This window comes from Vulpes lagopus, chromosome 6 (genome assembly GCF_018345385.1).
Source record: "Vulpes lagopus strain Blue_001 chromosome 6, ASM1834538v1, whole genome shotgun sequence".
Taxonomy (NCBI): Eukaryota; Metazoa; Chordata; class Mammalia; order Carnivora; family Canidae; genus Vulpes; species Vulpes lagopus.
In genome coordinates this window covers 117,270,372-117,292,925 of record NC_054829.1, presented here as the reverse complement: position 1 = coordinate 117,292,925, position 22,554 = coordinate 117,270,372, and the positions used below count along the sequence as shown (strand labels likewise).

Genomic DNA, 22,554 nt, shown 5'->3' with positions numbered 1-22,554 from the left:
AAAACGTTACATAATGGATCTTTTCACTTGAGGGAAAGTTCCAACAAAATGAAAACTAGTCTAGATGATCAACTCCATTAAGAGAATCCATAGACACCTTCAACTCAGTATGTTTATATTTTTAAAATTTGATTTTCTGTATACTGTTTCTCAAAAAAGAGACTGGACTTTACTATGTATTACATCACACATGGAAAAGGGTAAAACTTAATCTTATATATGAATTTAATAATTCTATGGGTCAGATAAAAGACTCATGAAATAGATTCCAGTTGAGGCTTGTGATCACTGAATCCGTTCCCCTTCTTCACCTCTCCAGGCCCTTACCTACAAAATCATCTATATCTGCTATGATCCTTACTTCTTTCTCAACAATATAAGAGAACAGGGTTCCCTTCCTTCAGCTGAGGGCCAAGCCTTACTTTTTGCTCATGATCCCAATCCTCTCTGACCTTCCTTCATTAGTTATTCCTTTCCCCATTTTCTTGCCTGGATGATTTCATTCTCCGTCTGACTTTTCCTCCTCAGTCTATAAACATACTTGTCTATCCCATCCTAGTCCTGGCCTCACCAATATTTCTCCAGATATCAATCTAATCTCTCTCCATTCTTTTTTTGTTCAAATTTCTTAAAAGAGACACCTACACCTCACTTTCCATTTTCATTTCAGTTCTCCACAATTTAGATTTTGCCCTCACTACTCCTGCTCTCAATGAAGTCGCTAATGACTTGCATATTGCTAAACTCAATAGACCCAAACCTTTCTGTTGTATTTGGTAATGCTCGGTATCCCAGTGATTTCCAGAACCCATTTCTGTTTTGTTTCTTATGTCTACCTTTTAGGTTTTGGTGTTCCAGATTTCTTTCTTGGACCCTTTATTCTTCCTATTTTAAATATTCTACAGTGTAATCTCCTTTATTCTCTTGGTCTCACCTCCTAATTTGTATATCAACTACCACCTGCTGACATCTCTTCCTGGGTAATTCAGAAGTCCTTGATAGTGAACAAGTCCCAATCTGCCCTATATTTTTTTCTCTCACTTTATGGCACTATCATCACCTAAGGTAGCTACTTGCAAGTCACCTTTGATTCTTTTCTCTTTCTAATTAATCCCCTAAATCCTGCTTCCTAAATGCTTTATGAATTTCCCTCATTTCACTACCTTTAACTAATACAAGGTTAGGCCCTAATTAATATTCCTTCATGTGGGCTATTACCTCGGCTTCTAGTCACATCTATCTTAACTCTACTCTTCATACCACAACTAGGGATATTTAGTTAAACCTTCCAGTAGAGCAAAACTAAATCAAGTGCTATTTTGAGGCTCATTCACAAACTCCCAGGCTCAGGATGGATGGGGCAGTACTAGATACTGTAGCCAAAGAGGACAGAGCTGAATGAATAATGAGTTGGCATTAGACCTTGGTAACCTCTGAGGCAGAACATCTTGTACTAATATGACCACTGGTTAGGACTAATTGATGATTATCACAACTTTAAACAAACAATTCCATCCAGAGCTCAGATTCTTTAGGAATGTAGGTTTGGGTCATATCAACAGTATAAGAACTCTACTTTGACTTGATGAAGTACTAATCAAGGGCAAAGAGGAACACGAAGTGTCAATGGAGAAAGTAAGTCTTAAAGAATATAGTCCCATTGCCAAGTGCAGAAATTATGAATGTAGCCTTTATTTTTATTTTCCTTTTCTTTTTTAAAATGATACTTTGTCATTAGCTTTTCTTATATCTTTTTCTAACCATTGTATACAGAGGAAAGTATTACTTATACTTACAATTTAATCCCTTGGTTATAGCATTTTTTTTTTTTTTGGTTGTCAAATGATCCTCTATTGAAATACTTTCCTTTGTAGGGCAGAACATATTTACAGTTGTTTACAGAATAACAAGACACTCGTCTGGAAGTATGGGTAGGTAAGTGTGTGTCTAATCTGTGCTTTCAAGAATAGAACATATACACTGATCAATTATACACGGCCTATCTCATAACATTTTCCTCTTCTCTAGTATATACCACTGAAATGAGTCTTCCAGCGGCCTTATCTATAAAGGTATGATTTTGTTCCCCTATCAGAATTAATTAGTTGAGGGGCAAACACATGACTCAGAATGAGGCAATCAGATTCTTTCTCCACAGACTTTGGAACTGAGAGAAACAAAAGTTGAGGGTAAATGATTCACATTCACAGCTGCAAAGCAGTTATAATTTCTGTTGTTGAGGATTGTGGAGTCCTTCTAGTCCCTGACAGTCCAAAGTCCTGTTCCTTAAATACTGAGATATCATAGTTTATTTTGAAAATATCCTTTGTTTTGGCTCAAATCAGTTTTAGCCAGTATCTTTTACTTACAATAAATAGAAACTTAACTACTATATAAGTGTGTGTATGTATTTTAAGACTTTATATATGTATGTATGTATCTGTGTGTGAGAAAGAGAGAGATGGAGAAAGAATCTTAAGCAGACTCCACACCCAGCTGAGCTCAACTCAGAGCTCAATCTCATGACCCTGAGATCATGACCGGAGCTGAAATCAAGAGTTCAAGGCTTAACCCAGTGAGTCACCCAGGCACCCCTTAACTACTATATTATACTTGCTGTTACAGAAATACATTTGCCCAGTCTTCAGGCTGAAAGGGTTGAGTCAGTTTTGATGTTTGACTTTGACTCTCATCTTTACTCCATTTACTTTGTCTTCTTTCTACTTTATACCACTCTTAACCTTTCTCCTAGCTTCCTGACTAGCCATCTTGTTTCCAGATTAATTTTCCAAAATCATAGCTCTGATATCACTTCAGAAATTTTCAAAAGTTCTTTAGGCTTACCTAGTAAAGGATGAGCTTCCAGAATGTACATATTCTAGGCTCCCTACAAAATACTCCTTACCAAACTTTACAGCCTTACCTCGAAACACTGAACAGCTCATTTTTCAGTATGTCTAGGCTCTAGTGAATCACATATACTTCTTTGTCTCTGCCTCTGCCTAAAATGCATCTCTCCCATAGTCTCCTCACAAAACTATTTGTATCTTTTAAAGGCTCATCAAAATGTTAATTCTTCCATGAAGGCTTTTTTGATCTTCCCCCACTGGATGTGTTCTCTATTTCTTTTTAATTTTCATTGCATTTATTTCCCTTTCTGGACATCCTACATTGCTCTCATAATACTCTTCACCATTTATGTTGAAACTTTTGTGATCTTTTTCTTCAGTGAGGGTTACTTTCATCTGGAAGCCTCTGAAGGCAAGTTGAATTTTTCCTCCTGTTCCGTATGAACTGACTGCTCTCTAGCCCTGCAGCACAATGCTCATCCTAAGACTTTCCATTATTACTCTTTCTTGTCTTCCCATTTCTTGAGTTATTCTTTTGTTTAGCTGGCATGCAACCTTAAGTAACTTTGTAAAAACAAGTACATGTTGAGTCTCTTCAGGAATATTATAAAGTGCCGTTATTCAATCTTCACATTTCTGAAGTTTGGTCTGGCATATAATGCTAAGTTATAAATCATTTTCCTCAAGGTTTTGAAAGAAATCTTCCATTGTCAGTACATTTGTCTTCTCCAAGCATTCCCTCCTCCACCCCACTCCCATCTATTGGAAACATTCAAAACCAGTCTAAAGGAACAATGAATAGCCAAGGAAATCAGGATTTAAAGGCATAGGTTTTGGAGTCACACTTAGGTTTAAATATTGATTTCACTAGATGTTAGCTGTGAGATCTTGAAAAAGTTACTTTAAGCTATAGTTTTCTCTTCTGTAAAATGAGTATACTAATTTTGTACCTCAGAGGGCTGTTGTATTAAAATAACTTATTTTAAAGTACTTACTATTATGTCTAACACATAGTAAGTACTCAAAATTTTGGCAAACATTCCTAATATTAATATAATGAAGGCCAATAAAGAATCTACCATATTTTCCCCAACAAAAATGATTTATAACCCAATTTAAGTAGTATAAGTCCCTGTGAGTGATCTAAGAGGCTTGTGTCTCATGTATCCTTATCAGCTTCCACAGGTGAATATGCCCCCTTTCTGGCTGTAACTTGTCTCTAATTCCTGAAGTTCCAGTTCTTCTGGATCATTTTCCAGAATATAAGTGAAGCTGGTAAGGGAAGCTCTGATGTGAGAGGACTATCAGGAAAGCAATCCTAATGTTTAGCATCCAGTCATTTAACATCCAGTGGAAACTGAAGGAGAATGATACTGTTAAACAGCAAGCCAATGTGAAGAGACATGGAAGGGAAGTTTCATGGGTTTAAGACATACTTGTGCATAGCCAAGTTTTGCAAATAGTAAAATCCTAGAGATAGACTTAGTGTGTATTTAGTCAGGAAAGTAATGAAGTTTTCCACTGCCTCTGATGACTGGTGGAAGCATTGATGAGTTGATAGGAAAGAATATTCTTGCCAGCACCTCAAAGAATCACTATGCACTGCAGTGCATTTTTGTTAATGTCATCATGATACTTAGCTTCTAAAATACTAATTATCTAATCCTTTCAAAACCAGTACAGGTAAGTCTTATTCATATTCCAGTGAGAAAACCAAAATTATCAGTATAGTTTTGGAACATAAAAAAAGAAAAACAGTGACATACTACTACTAATTATATACATACATCACAATTTATCAAATACACAATGAGTCTCAAGTACCTAGGCAACTTCGTGCTTAGGAATGAGTAAACCAGCTAGAAACCAAAGGAGAGTAAAAGGAAAACTTAACACAGAGGGTTCAGGACATCCTTCAGGCCAAGAACATTGTATGAAAAACTATATAAAAATGAGCTTACAGGCAAGGACACCAAATAAGGCCATAGTGATTGAGTACTGCCTAAGTTAAGGGGTGAAATTCACATGGACTCCCCCTGCCTCCCCAGGGCTATGCATTGCTGTGTTTCACTGGCAGGAATTCATGAATGCCATCAACTTTTGGTAACAAAAGAGTCCTCATCAAATTTTTTAAATTAATAAATTTTTAAATACCCCCCCCCCCTCCCGCAATGGGTATTTTTAAGCTGTTTCCACAGGCAGAAAGCCAGGAGATGGTAAAAAAAAGAGCTGAAGATACCTATCTTCAAGCCATTACAACTATTTCTTGCCAAGTTGGGAAGCTACAATTTTCCTTAAAGGTGTATCTACGTAATGCTTTGACCTTGAAATAGCACCTAAATGGTTGTTGGCTTTGTTTGGTTTTGTTTTGTTTTCTGGAGTGCTACAGTTACTCTCTAGCATTGTGCTGCAGTAGACTATAAGGATATCATCAATTGTGTTAAATCCGGGTATATCCTATTACTGATGTGGACATAACTCAATGACTCTGCTGCTTCAGAGGTGTTACAAAAGTCCTCAGAGAAGGATTGGGGGATAAAAATGGTGGGCTGCTCTGCTGATTTTCACATGTAACTTATTTTCATAAAACCTACCCTCTGAGTTGAAATGGTAATCTGTGCATCTGCTTTTTAGGTTGAGCATAAAAAGATAATAATATATCTGTGATTCAGTGTATTCTTCTAATTGTACTTTGATCAAGCTTCAGGTTAAAATAATTTGCCAGGATACTCACTTGCTTAAGGTTTTAATTCTTCAAAATTACAGGTAGAGTTTTTTAAAAGTTATGTTCCTTCTTTTTTAATTTCATAAGTTATGTTTTCTGCATTATTTAGTTGAACAATCTAAGAGGAACAGATGAATGGGAAAGCAACATGAACTTAAATTCTTTGATGCACACAGCATAAAAGGTTTACAGTTATATCTTCATTGTATTTCTATATTTACAAATAAATATAAACATTAACCAGTTCTCAAAATGTTTGGTTAGGGACTACCCTTCCTCACAGAAAGTATGCAAGTAATAAAGGCAATGAAGTCGGTATTTTTAATACTTAACAATGATAAATCATTTTTCAGACAGGAAAGCTATTGCTATGTTCTACTATTGTGTTTTATATTTTCATGGTATGCAGGCAGATTCAAACCCGATGTCATGGGCATCCCATAATGACCACACTATACAAAAATTGAAATTCTCATAGCATTAAGTTATGTTTTTATTCTTTAATCTCATCTTCTAGTTTTATTTACCAGAGGAGATTGTATCTGGAAAGCTATTTAAAACTATAAATCTGTCAACAGTTGCTTTTACAGGAATGACATGGGAAAAAAGAAAGGATAGCAATTAGAGGGACAAAGGATGTATTACAAGGAACACTGGACATACAGGACTTCCCACCCCAAATACAGTGCTATTTGGATGTTCTATGTTTGCCTTAGTCCGTGCTTACAAGGGAAAATAAATACGAATTACTAATTTCAAATTTAAAAATGTACGGAATATAAAAATTGGAGGTTCTAAATTTTATTTGAAACTGAGGCAAAGCCATTTTATTAAAAAGAAGACTGGGGCAGCCCTGGTAGCTCAGCGGTTTAGCGCCGCCTTCAGCCCAGGGTGGGATCCTGGAGACCCGGGATCAAGTCCCATGTCAGGCTCCCTGCATGGAGCCTGCTTCTCCCTCTGCCTGTGTCTCTGCCTCTCTCTCTCTCTATGTCTCTCATGCATAAATAAATAAAATCTTTAAAAAAAAAATAACACAGAAACTTAAAAAAAATAAAAATAAATAAAAAGAAGACTGATAGGTGCACACTTTTCAAGATGGAATTTTGGTGGTATTTCACATACACACAGACACACAATCTCATTATGTAAGCAATGCCACATGAGTGTTCTGATTCTTGAGTCCATAAAACTCACGGGTGCTCAGGTTATAATTCTGAGAAATAACAGTGAAATAAGTCATGTGTTCATTAGTTTTAGTTAGAGCAATAGTTTTTAAACTGCTCTATGGAATCTCCAACATGCCCAGAAGTAACAGCACGAATAAAAGGGAAAGGTATGCAGGTGAGATAGGCCCCAGTTTAAGCAGATTCATTCTTATCTTTTTTATATAATAGTCTTTCCACACAATATTTTATATGAAGGAAAATGTATGAAGATATATTTTATAAGTATCTGCAGAGCTGTTCTAGACTCCAGAGGGCAATCTACCAATCACCTGCTTGTCTGACAGCAGGACAGGGGCAGAACAAGGGAGGGGGCTTGGAAGTCTCAGCATGAAGTATATTCCTTGTCATTTAATACTCTGTTTTTAGTTTGACAGTGCCTCCCCCCCAACCCAACCTCATATGGAACTGGTTGCCTTCATGTCCAGAACCTCTGTAGTTCAACTTTTCTAAAAATATAAAGCTCCAGTTTTCTGTTGAGGATTGTCTCCTGTCTGTGAAGAGCAGGGGAAAGAATCTAGATGTGTACCTCTTCTATGTAAAGACTTGCAACAAAGTCCATTTTTAGCCCTTCCTCCCTTTCTTCAAAGGTGCCCTATATTCTAATTTCTTGAGTCTTTCTTAAGTTCTTTTGTGGCAATCAGATGCTTCTTATCAGTTTCTCTTGCCTAACGTTTCCAGCATTCTCTAACCTGCTCATTTATTGTCCAGCTTCAAAAATTTAACTTATATTTTCATCTGCTGTCGTCTTCTTTATACTCTTTGTCATTACTGATTTATGCATTTCTTATTCTTTACTTTCATTTTAGTACAGTTCTGAAGGGAACAGATGTAAATGAGTGTGTTCAGGTTACCATTTTTAATAAGAAGTTTTATGAATTTGTTTAAGGATATTCAGTCAGTTTCTACAGGTCGCCCATACATTCAACATACCTATGTCTTAGAAGTCAGCACTCAACATGCAGAGCCACCTGCATGTAGAATCATGCCAGCATTCTGTATCTTGTGGCCTGGACATCAATTTCTGAAGTACTTAATGACATTACTAAGATATGCTTTTCTAAATGCTTGACATTTAAAATTAGTATTTGTCATAAAATACATACGCATATTGAAGGGGAAGTCTCTAAGACTCCAAAACACACAGACAATGTAAGACTATTACTAATTTGATGATGTTTCTTACAATTGATGGTATCTTATAATCAAGGATAAGATAGTACCCATCTGAAAGGGTAGTTGGAGACACAAACTAATTCTTATAAAATCTTAAGAACAGTGGCAGAGATACTATGTGCTTATATTCTAGTTGCTTTTATTAGTTTTCCCAGCATGCTTCTGCATGTAGTACTTTCCCACTCAACTTCTTCTATTCTGTTAAGATAGTTTACTATGTTAACATATCATAAAGTATATAAAATCACCAAACAGTACAATAATGAGTTGCTGGCTTATTATTTTTTTAAAATATGCATATGTATAAATAGTTGCTGTTTTCAGAAAAAAGTGAGATCATAGTCAGTATGAAGTTTATAGCATCTGGACCCATGAGGCACTTAATTTTTCATTTGATCATTTATTCTTCTACTTAAAAAAGTCCTAAAGCATCTCTTAAGTGCTTAAGTTCTGGGGATACGAAGATATGCTACAGATCCTCTCTTTGGGAAGCTTATAATTCAGCAGTTGCAGATGACTATGAGGCAGGGTGTTGAGTGGCCCATGCAACAGAAGTTGTGCAGTTCTTAATGGCTGATTTAGTTATACTGATTCTGGGGACATTTTACAATATACTGAAAGTATCATATTTCTATAAAACAAGGGGATTTGATTTCAGTTTGGAGCCCATGGAAGAAGGAATTCTTTGTCAAAACGTATGTAAACACCTTTCCTTTTGCCATGAATCCAGATGGTCTGAAGGCGGGATGAGGCCACCAAAGAGAGCACAGATATGGACACAAGGTTTCAGTCAGAAGAGCCAGAGCTATACAGTATCATACATATCATACAGGCACAAACAGCATTTTGATGTATAAATTGGAGAAATAAAACCTTTTTCTGAAACTAATATTTTAAGGGCTCTGTTCTTAAAGGCTACATTGAGGGATCCCTGGGTGGCGCAGCGGTTTGGTGCCTGCCTTTGGCCCAGGGCGCGATCCTGGAGACCCGGGATCGAGTCCCACATCGGGCTCCCAGTGCATGGAGCCTGCTTCTCCCTCTGCCTATGTCTCTGCCTCTCTCTCTCTCTCTGTGACTATTATAAATAAAAAAATAAAAAATAAAAAAAAATAAAGGCTACATTGAGGAAGCACACATTCTAGGACTTTCCAATAACAGCCCTGAAATGAGAAAATGACTTGTGGATACAGTGTGAGATAATAGCACCAAGATGTGGTTGAGATATGAAAGTGAACCAGAGTATTTCCCCTAGTCATCCTGTAGGAATGAGAAACCATCAGAAACTATTACAAGGCAGCAGATATGCCAGTAAAATCTACACTGTGTATGTTAAGATATTTTCAACAACTTTTCCTATCATCACCAAGTGTTAAATTGAGGAACCCATGTTGACTTAGTTACCAAAAAAAAAACAAAAACAAAAACAAAACAACAACAACAACAACAAAAAACAAAACTGGCCTACGTGGATCTTAAGTCTTTAGCCACGTTTTCAAAACCTTATCCTTACACAAAAATCAACTTGAAATAGATTAAACACTTGAACATAAGACCTGAAACTACAGAATCCCTAGAAGAAAACATAGGGAGTAAGCTTCTTGACATTGGTTTTGGCAATGATATTTTAGATTTGACACTGAAGGTGAACAAAAGCAAAAATAACAGCTGGGACTACATCAAACTAGAAAACCACTGCATAGCAGGGAAAAACATCAAACAATGAAACAGCAACCCATGGAATAGGGGAAAATATTTGCAAACCATATCTGCAAAAAGGGGTTAATATCTAAAATATACATAATATATAACTCAAGAGCAAAAAAACAAATAACCTAATTTAAAAATTGGGCAAAGGACCCAAACAGACATTCTTCCAAAGAATACATACAAATGGCCAACGGGTAAATGAAAAGGTAGTCAACCTCACTAATTAGGGAAATGCAAACCAAACCACAATAAGACATCATGTCACACAGAACAGCTATTATCAAAAATATAAGAAATAGCAAATGCAGGTAGAGATGTTGGGAACCCCTGTGTATTGCTGGTGAGAATGTCAACTGGTACAAGCATTATGGAAAATAGCAAGGAGGTTCCTCAAAAAATTAAAAAGAGAACTATCATATGATTCAGGAATCCCACTTCTGGGTATATATCCAAAGACAATGAAAGCATTATCTTTAATAGCATATCTTGAACATGTTCTCTGCAGTATTAATTATGATGGTGAAGTTACAAAAACAACCTAAGTGTCCATCAATAGATGGATGAATAAATATAATGTGGAGTGTGTATGTGCACACACACACACACACACAGACAATGGAGTATTATACAACCTTAAAAAAGGGAAATCCCAAGGGTGGCTGGGTGGCTTAGTCGGTTAAGTGTCTGCTTCAGCTCAGGTCATTATCCCAGGGCCCTGGGATGGAGCCCCACATGAGGCTCCCTGCTCAGTGCAGAGCCTGCTTACCCCCTTCCTCTGCTGTTCCCTCTGCTTGTACTCTAATAAAATCTTAAAAAAAAAAAAAAAAGGAAAAAGGATCCTGCTATTTGCAACAACATGGATGAACATGGAGGGCATTCTGCTAAGTAAAATACACCAAAGACAAATAGTGTATGGTATCGTTTACATGTGGAGTCTAAAAAAATATAAATAGATTAAAAGTTAAGTTGAACACAGAAAGAGAATATAGAAGAGTGGTTTCCAGGGGATGGAGAGTTGGGGAAATATAAAGAAGTTAGAAAAAGGGTACAGGGCAGCCTGGGTGGCTCAGCAGATTAGCGCCGCCTTCAGTCCAAGGTGTGATCCTGGAGACCTGGGATCAACTCCCATATTGGGCTTCCTGCGTGGAGCCTGCTTCTCCCTCTGCCTGTGTCTCTGCCTCTCTCTCTCTCTGTCTCTCATGAATAAATAAATAAAATCTTTTTTTAAAAAAAAGGGTACAAACTTTCAGTTAATAAGATTAATACAGGGTCTGAGAACCTAATGTATACCATGATGACTAGAGTAGATAACACTATTGCATAACTGAAATTTGCTAAGGCAGTAGAAGCTAAGTTTTCTCACATATACAGCTCACATATGTGAGGTTATGGATATGATAATTAACTTGAAGGAGGTGGTCTCTTTTCACAAACCATCATTTTTTTAAATATTGTATTTATTTATTAATTTATTCATGAGACACACACACACACACACACACACACACACACACACACGCAGAGGCAGACACAGGCAGAGAGAGAAGCAGGCTCCATGCAGGGAGCCCAATACAGGACTCGATCCCGGGACTCCAGGATCATGCTCTGAGCCAAAGGCAGGCGCTAAACCGCTGAGCCACCCAGGTGTCCCACACAAACCATCATTTGTATACTTTAAATATAATTTTGTCAATTATACTTCAATAAAGCTGAGGAAAAAAAAGGAAAGCAGGAGAAGAAGGGAAGATAAAACAAAGGTGAATGTTTATTGTCTATACTAAACTCTAAATGACAGCTTGTCTGCTATTGCCACTCAAATGTAACTGTGTATTTAGTTCTTCTGCCAAGGTTTCATTCTCTGGAGTTGTTGTAACATGCAGGGCATGACCTATTCATTCTATGGTCATTTTTAGCAGTATAATAAAAGGCACAAGTTTACTCTGATTCCCATAAGGTAACTTTGTTAATTCTGGGGAACCTGCATGATATGGAATATAATTTTGTTTCTGCTAGGTTTGAAGTTTTAATTTTTAACAGTTGCTTATGATCTATGTATACAGGTGGACATAAACATACATGCATCATATGTTGTGGTAATAGGACACTCCACAAAATATAGGTAAAGCTATGTCCATGTAACAAGAAAAAAATTACCTTAGATTGTTCAGTATTACTTTACATAGGATTTTGTTAAGGTCTTTTTTTTTTTTTTTAATTGTGTCACCAAAAAGAGATAACTGAATAAAGGGATATACTGATACTCATTTGGAAACAGAAATCTTCAGATTAACTGCAATATTTGACTTTGCCTGAAACAATTTAAAAAAAGCAATTTTTATTTTCATACTAATTCACTTCTTCTTTAAATAAAATGACTCTTTCAGATATTTGTCTTTATAAATCCTTTCTTCCTTAAGAGTATAGTCTTAACTACTGTTCAATTGTCTAATTTCATTCCTTTTTAATCTCATGTTAATTATACAATTCATCTATAGAAAAATTTTACCAACAAGTGTCAAAAAAGATAGTGCATCAGTTATTGAAACAGGGAGAGAAAACGAACCAACCACACACCCTATCACTCCAGTTCTCCTTGGTTATTCTCAGCAGCCTTCAGTTCCTCTGTTGTTTTTTCCTTCCCAGCCCCAGGTATTTTCCCAATAATGATGCTGTCAGCTTGGGAAATACTTCTGGGGACAAAAATAGGTTTTGGTGGGCTCAGTATAAATTAATTAGGAAGAAGAGCAGAATTTCATATTGAGATCTGAAGATGGACACTATCTTCAAAGTCTGAAAAGCATGTCTGAAGTTCTAAACTTTCCTCACAAACTATAAAGTTTAATGACTTTGGAATTTTTCATCATTGATAATTTATGAATCTCTCCTAGAATTTTTTTTTTAAGACTTAGCTTACTTGAAAGATTCAGAATTAAAAACACACATTGTTTGAAGAAGAGCAATACAAACTCTTATTAAGACACTAGCCAGGGAAAGGAGAAGAGTATTGTTGATACAAATCTGCCCTTCCTTTACTGAGACAGTAACCTAGGGTTCCTTAGGAGGGACAGTTATTTTGTTCTTCATGGATGCATGCATTGGTAAATGACCCACTGCATATAATTCCTAAATGAACTTGAGTTCTAATCACAAAAAATATTAAGAATGTAGTTCTAGCTAGAATAAAATAAAGAACAAGGTGGGGGCAGGCTGGGTGGCTCAGTGGTTTAGCGCTGCCTTCAGCCCAGGGCATGATCCTGTAAACCTGAGATCGAATCCCACGTCGGGCTCCCTACATGGAGCCTGCTTCTCCCTTTGCCTGCGTCTCTGCCTCTCTCTCTCTCTCTTTCTGTCTCTCATGAATAAATAAAATCTTTAAAACAAACAAAAAGAATAAGGGGGGTACAAGGTGGGGCATGAAAACATTAGGCCAAAAGAATCCCAATATTTTAGGGCAGTATTTTTGTGTAACCTGGATGCCATTTAGTAATGGTTCCTCAGTTTTTAAATCTGCCTTCCCTCTGTTTTCTGTATAGAGGCAAGCAGGAAAGAACCTTAGTCTAAAAATATTAAGCTTTGAGCTTTTCTAATATGCACAGAATTACCAAAGAATGATCATGTATTGCTGCCCTGTACCTACTGGGATAATACCAAATAGGTATATGTCTAAGAGACATGTCAGTAAATTATCATTCAAAAATCCTGGGATGCCTGAGTCGGTTAAGCAGCCAACCCTTGATCTCAGCTTATGTCTCAATCTCAAGGTTGTGAGTTCAAGCCCTGCACTGAGCTCCACACCAGGCAATGAAGCCTACTTTACATCAATCAATCAATCGATCGATCAACCATCAGTTATCTTTTGAAGATTAAAAAATAGAAAATACTGTAAGTGAAAAAAATTAGTTGCTTTAAATTTCTGGCTTACCATTTTACAATGTGGGAATATTTGTGTTTTTCTCTAGACAGGTTCCCCTAACATTAGCTGTAATACTGTTTAAAAATAATAGGTAGTATTAATAATAATAGGTAATAATAGGTAGTAAAAATAATAATAATACTGTTTAAAAATAATATGATAAAGTAAGAGTCATAAATATATGTAAAGACAGAAAGGCTCTCAGGAATTATTTCTTTCAATATAAAGAGATAGAAATACAAAGAAATTAAGACCTGTCTGAGGTAAAAAAGTGACTTAGCAGCAGAACTTAGAGAATGAGACTCCATTAAATCGCTGCCAATATGTGATGTGACAAGGTTTCTGAATCAGAGAAAACTTTAAAAATGTAAAAACTTCTTTCTAGAAAGTAATTCTTCATTTAAAATGTCCCTCCCCTCATCTATCACCTCCTAGTACAGTTCTCCTGTGTTTTAAAACACGGCTATATAGTACTGCCATTGTGTAGTGTGTGATCTACATATAAAATACCGCATGTGTCCAAGTTAAAACTGCTCCTGTTGGGTAGGGAGTCCCAGTTTCTGAGGAGAATGTTTTTCTATTCATACTGGCAGCATATCTGATTCAAATACAGTAGCATAATGTTCAAAGAAAAGAGAATGGTTTTCTTCATGGTTAACAGTTCTTTGAGGGAATAATTCTTCCTTGCCATTAAAAGTTATAAATCACAACAATTATAAAATGAGGACAAAAATAAACTATTGAGCAAATATGGTGCCTTTTATCTATAAACATTTACAAAGCATAAATGGATTCCAAGTATATCTTTTCCTAGAAATAATACATTTAACACTGTTAAATATATCTTGAAAGGAAAAAATTGATAATTTATTGAAATTAAAAATTTCTGCTCTACAAAAGAAATTTCTGCTCTACTGTAGTGAAAAAATAAGCCACAGACTAGGAGAAAATTTTTAGAAAACACAAAGGTAATAAAGAAGTGATATCTAAAAAATACAGAGAATTCTTAAAATTCAAATGAGAAAACAAATGACCGGGTTAAAAAATGGGCAAAAGATGTGAATAGACAGCTTACCAAAGAAGACATATAGATAGCAAATAACCATGTGAAAATATGCTAAACATATGTCATTAGGGAATTGCAAATTAACAATGAGATACTACTACACATGTATTAGAATGGCTCTGATCTAAAATGCTGACATCATCAAATTCTGGTGAGGATATGCAGCAATAAAAACTGTTGATGGAGATGCAAAATGGCACAGCCACATTGGAAGACAGTTTGTCAATTTCTCATAAAAGTAAACATATTCTTACCATATGATCCAGCAATTACACTCCTAAGTATTTACCCCAAAGAGTTAAAATCTTGGTTCATAAGAAAACTTTCATGTAATGGTTATAGCAGCTTTTATCACTCAAACTTGTTAAGCAACCAAGATGTTCTTCAGTAGGTGAGTGGAGAAACTACAGCACATGCAGACAATGAAATACTGTTCAATAGTAAAAAGAAATGAGGTATCAAGCCACAGAAAGACACAAAGGAAACTTAAATGCATATTTTTATGTGAAAGAAGATGCCAACAATATTTCATTGTGGAAAAGGGTAAACAATTGTGGAAAAGGGAGACAGTAAAAAGATCAGAGGTTTGGGATGAGGGAGGTAGGGATAAATAGGTTAAGCACAGGAGATTTTTAGGACAGTGAAATTATTCTATATAATATAGTAATGGTGTATCCAAATGTTATTATCATTATACCTTCATCAAATCCATAGAAAGTACACCATCAAGAGTGAACTCTAATGTAAACTATGAACTTTAATCATAATTTATCAATATTTGCTCAACAATTTTAACAAACATAACACAATAATGAAAGATATTAATAAGAGGGGAAACTGGGAGGAGGAGATGAGAGGGTAAATGAGAACTCTGCATCTTCTGCTTACTTTTCTATAAGCCTAAAACTGCTCAAAACTAAAATGTATTAATAAGAAATATACACATAATTAAAAGTGACATTTAAGAGATAATTCTAGCTACAAAAATATATCTTATTGTAAGATAAGAGAAACACTCCTAATTTTCCTAGCGAGATAAATGTTTGGAGATGAGATTCCCTTATGTAACTTTCCAGTCATAAAAATGTATCACTGAAATAGGAAAAAAAACTTGGTCCTTTGATAATAGAAAATATTACTTTTCAAATTTTGTACACAAATAGTAGATAAATATGGTGTTAAGTATGTATATCCTAGTTTTAGAGGTCATGCTTATGGACTGGTAATGAAATACATGTAAATTTTTTCTTTGGAAGTTCTTTAGTTGGTGACTTCTATACCTAATACATTTTCAAAAATTTTATATAAAAATGTCTAATAAAAGTTTCTTACAAAGGGCAGAAATTGGTTACTTTTTTATTCTTTATCTCACTTATCTTTTCTGGTGCCTGTGTAGTAAACTCAATTTTCTGTATTTGTAACTATGAATTTCCTCTTACATTGGGGCCTTCAACCCAAAATTCCTTCCTTCCTCCCTCCCCCCTTTATTCCCTCCTTTCCTTCCTTCCTTCTCTCTCTTTATTTCTTTCTTAAAAGTAATCTCTACCCTTAACACGGGCTTGAATCCATGACCCTGAGATTAAGAGTGGATGCTCCACTGACTAAACCAGCCAAGTACCCCAACCAAAATTCTTTTAGGAACAAATCCTAAATTAGTCATTAATTTCAGCCTGAATTGTTTTGATAGGCAGTTCCTAGTTTACCAAAAATTTATTGTAAATTACCTTTTTATCTTATAGATTAAAATTAAATTAAATTAAACTAAAATTGAGTTCCTTCAACTGAAGTCCAGGTGAGAGGCTCTAGGATCCTTCCCCTTCTATTCTTCTATTCTGATCTGACACAACTCCAAAGAACCCTAATGCTTTCAGAGAGAAAATTTTAACCTATCCTCTAAAATATATGGATTTCCCAATTATAAGATCACTTACTACTACCAGTACCTACCTTTTAGCTTCCACCCCTAAGTCCATGCTAATAAAGCTCAGTAAAATATAATAGCAGTGTTTAAGATGAGGTTAGACTAATACCAGTAAAATGTATTGTGCAATTTGATTATAACCATGTGAAAATGTAATTGCATACAATAGAAAAGATTAGAAGTCCTTTCAACAAATTGTAAATACTGTTATTTATGTTCATTGGGTGCTTTTTAATGTAAAAATTGTTGGTGTAGAATAAATCTTTTTTACAAGGAAACTTGAGCCCTTGAAGTACCTTGAAAGTCAGCGAAGAGGGAAGGTAAAAGTTAAGAGTTTAAGAAAGCTACAGGAAGCAGACTGGAATACTCTGGAGTTCTTTTTTATTCATTTATTTTTATACAACCTGAAAACTGACCAAGTAGAAATTTATTTGGGAGAGTAAAATCTTTTAAAATGCATATGTCCCTGAAGTCATACTGATTATTTGGCTTTTATTGTGATTTGATTCAATCAGACTGTTTTCTGAGAGTTGACTGGGACTCTCAAATAAAGCACTCAGAAAAGTAGGTCTAGAGGATACTGGGTGTGGAGCAGGAAACTTGGAAGATAAACAGTGAAAAGTGAAAACAAACTTTGTCTAATCTAATCATGCCTAAAAAAGAAAACAAAATCCCCTTTTTTTTCCTGTTGGTTGACTTTAAATAATGCAGGTTCTCCTACTTCCAGGAGCTTCAGCTTATGTTTACTCCTTTTGGATTACTTATACTAGGGATGTAATCCATTTCAGGGGACAGGCATGGGAAACTACCCATCATAGAAGCACTGCTTCTAGAAATAAGTGTATTCTAAATTCTGAAAAGTTAACTTATGACCAATTTTTGGTAAACTAGGAACTGCCTATATAGACAATGTAGGGTGAAATAAGTCAATAGAAATCATCTTTATCAGTTACAAAAAAAAAAAAACCTTCCAAATATAACATGACCAGTGCTATAATGACATGAACTATAACTGACTCTGTCTTAGTCTGCTCCAGCTGCCATAACAAACACCAAAGACTGGGTGGCTGAAGCAATAGAAATTTATCTGCTATAACTTCTCGAGGCTAGAAGTCTGAGATCAGATGCCCACACAGTCAACTCCTGGTGAAGCGCTCTTCCTATCTTGCAGACAGCCACCTTCTCATTGTATCTTCACGCGACCTTTCTTCTGTGAGCGCAGGAGGTCTTATTAGGGTCCCACACTTACTAATTTACTTAGCTCTAATTACCTTCTTATAGGCTCTATCTCTAAATATAATCACATTGGGGGGTAAGCCTTCAACATATGAATTTTGTGGAGACAGAATTCAGCCCATAGTAGACTACTTAAAAATTATAAGCAATTACCATTTAAAAAAAAAAAAGAAAGAAAACTTGAAACTTATTAGGCACTGAGATCTCCTCTCCACCCCCAGCCTGTGGCTTTCTTTGTGAAGTACATAAAATGGGAGCATATTCTCTTTTGCTTTAGTCTACATTTTGTCTATTATATGACTATAAACATGAATTGTATACATTGATCACCTAAAGTACTGGCTGTCAAAGAAGAAAACATACAACCTTCATGGATGGTTAGCCTTTAGAGCGTGATCAGTTTATATATAGGGCTGTATTTAACACAGCTTTACAGAGAAGGTGATTTAGGCAGTAAGTCAACAGATTTTACCTATAAAGTTATGTTTAGGCTTTTAGAGATCCTTAGGATACATCATTATTGGAATAGCAAAAATAAAAGTTCAAAATAATACAGAACATAGTTATATACTATTTTATCCTGCAAGATATTATTACGGAAAAAAATTATTATAATGGGGTCTTTTGGTACTAATTGCAATAAACCACTTGGGATAGAATCCAAGTCATACTGACATTAAACCAAATTTTATACTAAGCTAGATCACACTAAAGTTGAACTTCAGTGTGTTTTAATTTTTACAGAATTTATACTGTATAATATCAATCAAGTCTTGTCCTTGAGTTATTATGTCCTTAAAATTCAATTATTGATTTCTAGTTTTATATACAAGTACAAAATGAATGAAAAATATTAATGCTAACTGATTTACATAATAAATGTACTAAAATTTTGTAAATAAATATATTTAAAAAAAAGCCTAATTTAAAGGCACAGAAAGTATAATCTACCCATGAAAATATCCCATAGGGTTCGAAATTAAAGTGGACCAGACATGGCAGGAATTTTTTGATGTGCTATACAAAGGAGATGCAGAAAATTAACTTCATGAATGAGAAATGAAATCATAGCTTAAATGTTTTTTATTAAACTATAAATGAACCATCAGACCAGCTTTTGTGAACCTGTGCATGTATGCATATTACATGCCAATTATGATCAACTAGGTTGTATAACAAGAAAGTTCATTTTCTTTTCTTCTTTTTTAAATTTATTTATTTATTTATGATAGACATAGAGAGAGAGAGAGAGAGAGAGAGAGAGGCAGAGACACAGGAGTAGGGAGAAGCAGGCTCCATGCCGGGAACCTGACATGGGACTTGATCCCGGGACTCCAGGATCGCGCCCTGGGCCAAAGGCAGGTGCCAAACTGCTGAGCCACCCAGGGATTCCCCGAAAGTTCATTTTCAATGGACAACTTCTGGATTTATCTCCCCGCCTAATATCCAGTCCTGACACAGGCTTATGGCATACAATAACAATAACAACAACAAAATAAGAAATGCTGGGGACTACTGTTTTTATATCTGAGAGTATTTGTGTGACCTTTTATATTTTTAAGGATTCTGGCAAGAAGTTAATGTTAGGCAAACTAAATACAATTCTTTGTTTTAAATACAAAACTACTCCTTAAGGACTCTTTTGAAGTGAATAAAAATATGCCAAGGGCTACTTTTACTACCACTGAAAGAATGTCTTGCCCTAATGCCAAAAACAGTTTAAGTGATTTTTAAAAAATAATTCTGAAGAGAAAAACAATTTTTTAAAACTCCCATAATGGTAAATGTGGCATGTGCATTATGTCTAATGTCTTGAATAAGGAAACCTTCCTACAAATACAAAAAAGCAAAATCCATTTTCCAGATTTTAATAGCAAAAAAGAGAGTTAACCACTGTTAAAGGACACCAGCAATAATATTTGAAGGTTAAAAACATAGATGAAACAAAAAAAGAGAGTTCTGAAAGTCTTAATAATAATTCTTTCTACTTTTCTTTCTGGCTTAAGGTTAGATTTTGTTTTTAAATTTCCAAAACATAGTGAAGGTTATATTTAAGAACAACTTAATGATTGCACTACAATTCTGAACAACCATTTGATAGAGTTTTAGCAACATTTTTATAGAATGACGCCTTTGAGAATTCAGAATTACTGTCATTTGGGGATGAAGAACAAGAACATCCCTCTGTCACCATCAGATGTCTAATGACATATAGTGCTTTTGTCTTTAGTGTTAGATTTCTGAGCCTTACCTAAATACCTGGGTTTAATTCTAACCTAAATGAAAGGGCACAGTAATTGGGTATGATTATTTCCTAAGTAATTATTCTAGGGGCGCCTGGGTGGCGCAGTCGGTTAAGCACCCATCTTTTGGTTTTGGTTTGGGTCGTGATCTCATGGTCATGGGATTGAGCCCCTCATTGGGCTCTGAACTCAGCCCAGAGTCTGTGTGGGATTCTCTCTCTCCCTCTGCCCTTCTACTCATGCTCTCTCCACCTCCTCTCTCTGAAATAAATCTTAAAAAAAAGAAGAAGAAAAAAAGAAAAATCCCTCAGTTTTCTAAAGTTGCTAGGTTCACTTCTTTTAACCAACAAAATTTATGCTAAAGCAAGTTAGAATTAAGTTGTATACTAGTATTACCCTGAAGAATATGCTGATATAGGGATATTATGTTAACAGTTTATAAGGAAACACCAGCTTTACACACTTGAGAGTAAAAAGTAGTTTATACCTTTAACAGGAAAAAAAAAATAAAAATAGGGATTACAAATGTTTATCAATATAAACTAGCTGAAATAAATACTGCATGTAACTATGAAATTCAGTTTGGCTTTAAAGAACATACTATTAAGACTAAAAAAATGAATACACATGAAACACTGTATTCATAAAATCTAAGCCAACTGTGGATATTTTCATATTAAAGACCAATTATTAAATAGACTGAATTTGATGATTATAAAAAATATAACAAAAATGACTTATTGAGCACTTGCTATGTACTTACAAGGATGAGTCCCTTATGGTAATTGCTTCATCTAATCTGAAACAGATCTATGAAGTAGAGACTCTTATTAACCTTATTTACATATAAAGAAACTGATCACAAGGTAAGAAATGGGTAGACTAGGCATTTGGATTTAGATCTTTCTCATTCCATAATCCATTTGCTTAATTATAATGCAGTTTTGTATGTAAAAAAATATTCTTTTTAACCTTTTTTTTTTTAAGATTGATTTATTCATTAGAGAGACAGACTGAGAGAGAGGCAGGCTCCTCACAGGGAGCCCAATGTGGGACCCGATCCCACACCCCGGGATCACAACCCGAGCCAAAGGCAGGCGCCCAACCGTTGAGCCACCCAGGTGTCCCTAACATTTTTTTTTTTTAAGAGGAGAGAAAGAGAGAGGAGGGGAAGAGGGACAGACAATCTTAAGCAGGCTCCATGCCCAGTAAAGAGCCAGAAGCAGGGCTCAATCACACAACCCAGAGATCATGACCTTAGCTGAAATCAAGGTTGGATGCCTAACCCAAATGAGTCACCTGGGTACCTGGTAAAAAATATTCTTAAAAGAATAAACAGTTTTTACATATATTTGTGGCATTCTTTTCATATACGGATCAATTAGAATTATTAGAGAAATTAGTCTTCCAGGGTGCCTGCGTGGCTCAGTCAGTTAAGCGTCTGCTTTCAGCTCAGGTCATGATTCTGGGATACTGGGATCATCCAGCTCAGGGTTGGAGTCTGCTTCTCCCTTTGCTCTTCCCCTTGCTTGTTCTCTCTCTTTCTCTCAAATAAATAAATAAAATCTTTAAAAAAATATTAGCCTTCTATTACCTTCAAATAACCAAACAAAAATATCCAATTCTACCAGAATTAATAGCATGCTTTACACATCTTTTTAAAATCGTGTTCCTCTCAAGTTAGTAGGACCCCTACATTTTATCACTCTTTTGAAGATGAAGAAACACAGATTAAATGTGCAAAAATTCTAGGGAACCAGCATGTGTCAACAGAGACTGTGAATCTGGAAGGAGAAACAAGGCAGAATGTTGTAATGCTTAAATCAGCATTACCACTAGCCTGAGTAATTCTTCATAGATATGGGTTAGCCTGGAACCCAGCTTTGGGGACTAGATTATTATTAGGTCTTGACTAATTTGTTGCCTTGATACACTGCTTCCTTACAAAGGGTTTCAGTACTTGGTTATAAAACACTCTATTAAGTTTGTTGCTAGCCAGCCTCTCATTCAATGTCCATTTCCTTTCTGACTAATGCTTCTTGTAAGCTAACAGTAGCTTTAAACATCTGGTAAGGGGTCAGTAATACAGGTATCACAGCACAAGGTGTTCTGGAAAACGATTTGCTTTGGTGTAAACATCCTAACTAAAGTAGCCTTCAGGTAAGTTGAATTAAGATTCTTTGTATTGCCAGTTTGAGTAGCAGCTGAAGTTTGGAAATACAGAGAATGTTTACATCTCCATATGTTGGAAGTTTTAAAAACTGTACATTAAAATGAACATGATAATCTCGTAACTTTCACTTACATTCCTAACAAAGAGTTTAGGGAAAAAGACTGGTGGCTTATTTCCATTTTACAACACTTTTTATCATAATGCCTCCAGAATCACAGGTATTAAACTTGACTGTTTGTAAGGAAGTTGAAAAGCAGAGAAACCAAAGTTCTCAGAAAAAAAAAAAAATTACTGGGAATCTCTGAGCAGGTAAAACTTCCAT

The 22,554-nt window shown here is 35.4% G+C and overlaps 1 protein-coding gene across 5 annotated transcripts in view; it reads right to left on the bottom strand.

Annotated features, from left to right (window-relative positions):
• SPATA5 (spermatogenesis associated 5) overlaps nucleotides 1–22,554 on the bottom strand; it is a 362,021-nt gene that overhangs the window by 62,692 nt on the left and 276,775 nt on the right. The window contains exon 16 of one of the 5 annotated variants that reach the window (XM_041758979.1): nucleotides 5,557–5,692. The exons of the other annotated variants lie outside the window; for them this stretch is intronic. Within the exon in view, the coding sequence (XP_041614913.1) occupies nucleotides 5,633–5,692 (60 nt within the window). The 3' untranslated portion in view covers nucleotides 5,557–5,632. Of the gene's footprint in view, nucleotides 1–5,556; nucleotides 5,693–22,554 lie in introns of those variants that run through there. 5 annotated transcript variants of the gene reach the window in all.